This window comes from Acyrthosiphon pisum, unplaced genomic scaffold (genome assembly GCF_005508785.2).
Source record: "Acyrthosiphon pisum isolate AL4f unplaced genomic scaffold, pea_aphid_22Mar2018_4r6ur Scaffold_6520;HRSCAF=7085, whole genome shotgun sequence".
NCBI classification, from domain to species: domain Eukaryota; kingdom Metazoa; phylum Arthropoda; class Insecta; order Hemiptera; family Aphididae; genus Acyrthosiphon; species Acyrthosiphon pisum.
This window is the reverse complement of record NW_021776286.1, coordinates 1-7,343: the sequence shown is the minus strand read 5'-3', so window position 1 is coordinate 7,343 and position 7,343 is coordinate 1. Positions and strand designations below refer to the sequence as shown.

The window sequence follows — 7,343 nt, the reverse complement described above, 5'->3', positions numbered from 1 at the left end:
CGCTTCGCCCACTCGAACCTGCGCGATGTTATATCGATAATAATATGACTTTCGAGTGGATAACATAGCACAACACACCGTACACGAACAAAACAATATTATTATATAATGTACAAATGGACCACCACTCGAACGAAAAGTATACCTAATAGAATTATGCGACGACGACAAAATATGATCTTAATCGTTTTCGTAGTGGACAGAACTACAGAAATACCATATTATTATGGTTTACACCACATATTATGTACTAAATCTAGATGGAGTTAAAGAGCTAATCGACGGCCGTAGTTTTTTTAACAAAACATTTGTAGATCGGGTCTAGAGGCTGACGCGAAATCGACTAAGTTAGCACCGAAATAATAACGTCGACAAATATTATAATATTGAGGAAATTTGGCTATAAACATTTTCAAGAAGATGCCACACTCACATAGTGTTATCTCCGTCTTACAAACGTTATGCTCAACAATTCCAATTTTTTGTAAAAACCTTTAGAATAGAGAATTGGCCTAATATCAAACTTGAAGGTGTGTTTTCACGTGGGTTTTTATGATATTGTTATTTTTAAGTGAGTTATGAGTATGTAAAATATAACAATTTAAGAAACCTCATAACTCGCTCAAATATTAAAAATTCGTGAAAACGTTACGATAAAACACAGATACCAAATGTTTCTACCTTTAAGACTGATAATAAGTTAATCGCGCTATATTATAAAAGCTTACTGTGCAAAATGAAACTATACAGAACACAAATTTGCCATGCGGAACATTTCAATTTGTAAGACAGAGATAACACCGTGCGGCATCATCTTAATTAATTATCCATACTTCAGAAGAACGTTTGTTACCTGTTGTTGGCCTTGTTGACTGACGTGAACTTGTTGGGACTGGGACATTTGGAACGAGCTGGCGACCACGTCTGGACTGGCGGCGTTGGGCTGCTGCGGGGACAGGACGCCAGCCGAAGCTGCGCCCGGCGACGGCGTTATCCTGCGAGCCGCCGACACAGGATACTGAGGACTTCCATGTCCGTTATACTGGTTGTATCGAGACTGGGGCGACTGGAGGGGTTGCTGTTGCTGCTGTTGGGAAGCGGGCGGCGGTGGCAACTGTTGTTGTTTCTGTAATCGCTGCGCCGCCACCGTCGGTTGCTGCTGCTGCTGCTGCTGTTGTTGTTGTTGCTGCTGTTGCTGTTGGGGTTGTTGCTGCTGTTGTTGCTTCATCCTCGGCTTTGGTTGTTCCTGAGGATGGTAATAGTTGTTGTTCTCCTGCTGTTGCTTTTCCTGCTGTTGTTGCTGCTGGTGGTACATGGAGTTAACGGGAGACATCATGTTGTAACCGTTCGGGTTGGGAGTGCCCACGGGAGTGCTGGGCGAGTGTATAAAGTCTGGCACGGAACCGGGTGATTGGTAAGGGAAATCGTAACCGCACTTGTCTGGCCTCTGCTGCTGGTTGTTGTGCTGTTCAGCCAACTGTTTTAGCGTCTCGGCGGCCACGCAATTCGAATAATTATTGTTTCCACCGCCGCCACCTCGCTGTTGCTGCTGCTGGTGTTGCTGTTGCTGTTGTTGGTGTTGCTGCTGTTGGTGTACCTGCTGCTGCTGCTGCTGATGGTGTTGGTCATACGGCGACTTAACCGGTGGCGTGCACCTGGCATCAGGTTCTGTTTTTATGGGCCGTTTATCGCACAGGTCCACCTGGTTGAAGTCAGCCGGCGTGATGCCCTCGCTGTTAAGATCAGATATGATCTCGGTCAGCGTGTCCGTGTCGACGGCCAATATGGGTTCGTTGGTGTCGTTGTTGATGAAAGACAGGTCGTTTAGGTCACCATCGCCCGGGAAATCCATCAGGTCCGGTTGCTCTTGCTTGCACTCGTGCATCGTGTGGTCAGTTGGTGGGCCGGGCGCCCCCGCTGCACTTCCAGGTGGAATTCCACCGCCGCCAGACGCGGTAGGCACCGTACCACCACCCGCGCCAGGCCCCCCGCCTGCAGACTGTTTCGTGGTAACGTCGCTCTGCACTGACGTATTGACCGACGTCAGCGTCAGGTTGGTGGAGATCTGGGCATTATGCTGGTGTTCGCTTGTGCTAAACTCGAGTTCCTGCACGATTTTCACGCTGAACTTTGCATTATTACTCGCGTCGTTTTTGGCATGGGGAGACTGTTGTTGTTGTTGTTGTTGCTGCTGCTGCTGTTGTTGTTGTTGCTGCTGCTGCTGTTGCTGTTGCTGCTGCTGCTGAGGGCCGCCACCGACTCCATTATTACCGCACGGAGGAATGGGTACGCACTTGGGAGGAGCTGGCATACCATCGTGGTATACGCCGTCTGACCCATCCATGTCTTCACTGGAAGGTCTCTTGGTGCCGAATTTCTGCAAAAATAGAAAAAATAATTTTAAAACCGATTACAATTTACAGCTATATATTACACATAATTTGTGTGTGTACACGCGCGCGCGTATTGTTCAGACAAAATACTGTACGGTGATAAAAGTTCGAAAGTTTTTTTCTTGTTATTTGGCAGTTCCGGAACGTGACACAAAGGACATGTATAAATATATTACTATTATTCTATTATACTATTATAGTGTAATAATACTACTTTCACAGTGAACGGTCGTCGTGGTCGTCGTCGGGGGAGTGAAGACGACGACGTATCGTTCTCTATACGAATGTAGTAATTACATATGCATATAATATACAAAACCTAAAACCCGTAATTAATCCATCAATGTTTTAGTCGTCGAGATATTTAAACATAAATACATATATATTTATATTGTGACCGAAAAGCGAGATTTAATTAATGATTGAGGTGAGTTATGCAAAACGCTAAAGAATGTTGGCCTACTTTTTGTCACTTGCCTATGTACTGTTCCCGCGCAATCATATACACAATGTTATTAGGTACCTATATAGTGTCTTAGTCGAATGTCGAAACGCCGGTGTGGCAAACGGACACTATCGTACACAACAGTTAGGTACACCAGACATAACACTTGGCTCACATTTTAGAACACATATTATTCTAGTGTAAATGTTAAATTTTTTTTCCCCGACAATAGTTTAATCGCTCGTTAACTATGTTTGGGATAGACATTATTGAACTACTGAGCAAACACACCAGAAGACGATTGTCTTATAATTATACTAATAGCGTACCGGTAGCACCAGAGCTGTTAAACGGTCATCAACCTGCACCGGGACAGTGAGACGGCGGTGGTGGCGGCGGTGGTAGCCGCTGCTTGCATACAATTTTTTTTCCAGTAAGCCAATTTCTTACGGTTGCCCTCATATCTCTGACCGAGAAATACAAGACACAAAAAATCCCGATAAAACAAAGAAAATCTATAATTTTGCTTTTGTTAGGTATACGAAAATACTAACTTTTGGAATGAGAAATAATTCTAAGCATATTTTAATATTTGTAGTACGTATGTGAAAATAAAATTATTCTACAGTCTTCTGGTATCGATTAAACGGAGTGCGACTTCATTGACATCGATCATAACTTTGGCGGGAACTTTTTTGCGCGTAAACATATTTCGGCACCATGAATGGTTAGCGGTACAGTCAGTAGTCGTACCAGCACAAAACTTAACCAGAATTATCGGGTACTTATAGGCAATATATACCTGATAATTCTGATTAAGTCTTTCTCTCTTACACACAATTTTTGCACATATATATACATATACATATTTATCTAAAACATAAGTAGGTCATACATAGTAAGAATTCGCATATTCATTCGGACACTGCACATACACGCTAAGTATGACCGTTACCTCGCTGGAAGGTTCGTTTTTTTTATTTCTAGCGTGTATATAATATCATAACACTGTGTTATTATAAATACACGTTCAGCAGTGTAATAGTCATCGCGAATGACACACACACACACACACACACACACCCCATATACTATATTATAGTGTATATTATATATATATACACACACATATATATATATATATATATATACACATACACACTATATTATGTACATATACAACATAGTAACGCCGCGCAGAGGGTTAATCAATACCGGTCGACGGAGGCGGCGGAGCTTTCCGTCTTTATGTATATACGGCGGCGGTGGCGTCGTCGCCGTCGTCCGTCCGTTCGTCCAACCCCACTCACCCCGCAACCGACCGCGCGCGTGTGCATATATATATATATATATATATATAGGCCTGACGGGGCCAAATCCCGTTCACGTATATAATATTTTGCTACAACGAATATCGAAACGAATTTAATTTCTCGTCTCCCGTAATATAACCAAGTCCCCGCCATTCCCCGTCTACCGTTGAAGCGATCTAACATCGACGTGTCGCACGATTTATCAATATTTTGTCCGGTCTCCTCGGGGGATCGATATCGTCTCGTATATACCAGATATTATATGGTATTATAATAGTATTATACAACACACGATTACGCGACGGAGACGCCATTTCATTGGTGCGCTAATGGATTTTCTCTCAACGTGTTTTCGCGGAAATTCCATTAAAATTAAAAAAAAAAAAACGACGCGTGCCTTACAGTTTATACTTTATACACGCGGCACCACACGTGTGGCGTCATGTGGTCCGTCCGTCCGGCGTCGTCGTTTCTCGCGGGACAGCGCAAGCGTCTTGTGCGCATCGGCCGTGTGTCGACGTCTCCTATAACCACCGCCGCCACCGCTACCACCACCGTCGCCACTACACCCACGCGACGCCACATATCGCTGCCGAGACAACCACCCCGCCGCCGGACCGACCGTAACTGTTGCCTACACGGCGCGCCGTCCAATTACGCATATTGACGCCGCTGCCGCCGCCGCCGCCACTCATTCAACGACGGCGTCGGGCAAGAGAGACTGCGTCAGGGAGAGGACACGCTGGCGCACTAGGCGTCGGCGGTTTGCTTTCGCACGACCGTGAAACGTCCACATTAAAACACTTCGATAAAAGTCGAAATCAATTTATGCTATAATATGTATATGAGGGAGTAGAGCAATAATGAACGACGAAAAAATAGATCAGAGAAATGTACGTGTCTAGCCGGAAAACGGGTCTATATCAATTATATGTCCTTTGTTTTATATCAAGCGCGAGAGCAAGATTTTTTGCAGTCGTTCAAAATTGTGATTACTATCGTCGATGGCTAATTTTTCTATTCTGATTTCTTGACGAGCTATAGCTTATACAAAGCAGTTTTACACACAATGCGCGGACTTCACTGCACAGTATTATATTTATAGCACCCGCCTACACCGGGAGAATCGAGATCACACATGTACGTCGTCCAAATGACGCGATAAGTGGACGCAATTGAAGTATTTTAAGCGAAAAAAAATCAATACGTAAAAAAATAATCGGGCGCCAATAAAATCGAAACATCTACTAAATTATTAAACTAAACTTTTATCAAAGGAAGAAAAAATATTGGATTTAATTACGTAAATTCAGCTATAGATTAATAAAAAGATAACATTTATCTATTGACAAAATATAACAAATCAATTAACACGTACTTGTGACTGATGAGCGAGTAGCTAATAGTTAATATTATAATATTATACCCGCAGACTAAATCATTTTAAAACACCATAACTAAAGTCTATACCATAAGTGAACGTTAATAAAAAATATATTCACTCAACGTATACTATGATGTTATATTATAATGAGCCATTTGGTTATAAATGGATATTCTTTAGAATTGTCATTTCTTTAATTGCCTACGACGAAACTTCTTTCTATTCGGGTGATATAAAATTAAAAGTCTTGGCAAGTGCTGCTCATGACAGTATTTGAAATTAATTGACCATCATTACAATAAGAAAAAAACTTAAATAAAATGAAATGAACAAATTGAAATAAAAGGGTAAAAGAAGAGAATCTGAAGAAAATGGTTTCGGTGGAAAAGTTAGTTTCACCATAGTAACGTCGTTTATCAAATTAAATATTAATGTTTATTCAAGTTTACTCGAAATACGTACACCACACGAAAAATATTACCTACTAAATTGTAACCTAAACACGCAGTGGTTAAAATTTAAATTTTCTCTAAAAATGTCGATATTCGCACAATACTATATAGTTATTATAGAGATTATTGTAAAGGCGTCAATGTTATTTTGACTTCCTCGGGTATATTTGCTTTCCAATTGGTATTGACCAGTTATGTGTAATTCTAATCGTGCTATATGAATACCAAATATGAAATATAAAATAGATGTCTGCTAAATGCAAATCGAATTAGTGTACCTACAGAAATTTAAAAGCAAAAATATATTAGCGAAACTATTGAATAATTTTGACTTTTTAACTTTAATATTTATTTCTCTTTTATCAATATATGATAATAATAATGTTACTAAGACATTTTATACTAAGTACAGACATTAAAAAGTCTCCAAAATTAAACAATTTCAATTGGTTGATGATGAAAGTTATTTATATTTTACAGATATGTGAAAAATGTACTTTTTAAGTACAATATATGAACCTATATAATATATAAATATACAAATTAAAAAATACTTGATTAAATATTATGGTTGAAAAAAAAATACTATATACGTTATCAAGATCAAATAACTAGTAAATAGGTATAATATTCGACTAGTCTAAACTAAAAAAAAATAAACCCACAACGGTAACGGAGGCAGCAGCAACGTCGGCGATAAATAGAAATGGGATTAAGATTAACACAGGAGAAAGGTACCTGCGCAATATGCTCAATGTGCGTACGAGACGATATACATTTCTTATAAGGTACCTACATACCGTTAACTTATTTCTGGTCGCTAAAATCTGATACGATTATACGAATAATATCGTAGTTGATAGTATATTAGCATATTACATTATTCAAGAATCAAGATTATAAAAATTAATATTAAGTAGTTAATTATAAATAATAATTATTAACTACCTGCAACCAGCTGCATCTGAGGAAAACCTTATAATACGACTTTACTCCATAATATTATAATATTCAAATAATTTATTAATGCGATACGAAACTTGGTGTCCGAGACTTTTAAAATATATACTATATAGGTATTTACAATCATATTGGTCGGCGATTATTATTAGCGTTTTACCATTTTCGCGGGATTATATTTTCGTACACGCTGTTTAGATAATGCATAGATGTTTATAAAAAAAAGATTCGTTCGTTACCGTCTATAGAATTGAGGAAAAATGATAACTGATGCCAGTTTATTATTTTAAACTACGACTGAACATAATATATCGATAGTTTCCCAAACATAATTTGCATGTAATATCGATTACATTATAGAAGTACTTTATAGAAAACCGCGCGTATCAGACCGCA

At 39.5% G+C, this 7,343-nt stretch overlaps 1 protein-coding gene across 1 annotated transcript; it reads right to left on the bottom strand.

The window, feature by feature from the left end:
- Nucleotides 1-10: 10 nt before the first annotated feature.
- LOC100160568 (GATA zinc finger domain-containing protein 10) lies at nt 11-7,308 on the bottom strand. Its single transcript, XM_029492707.1, has 2 exons — nt 6,936-7,308; nt 11-2,377 (listed from the first exon to the last, which is right to left on the bottom strand). Exon 2 carries the CDS (start codon nt 2,342-2,344, stop codon nt 824-826), a length of 1,521 nt encoding a protein of 506 aa, XP_029348567.1. The 5' UTR covers nt 2,345-2,377; nt 6,936-7,308; the 3' UTR covers nt 11-823.
- Between the last annotated feature and the right edge of the window lie 35 nt (nt 7,309-7,343).

Bases quoted from the DNA above. Each gene is read 5' to 3' on its own strand.
- LOC100160568 (XM_029492707.1), bottom strand. From the start codon at position 2,344: ATGGATGGGTCAGACGGCGTATACCACGATGGTATGCCAGCTCCTCCC.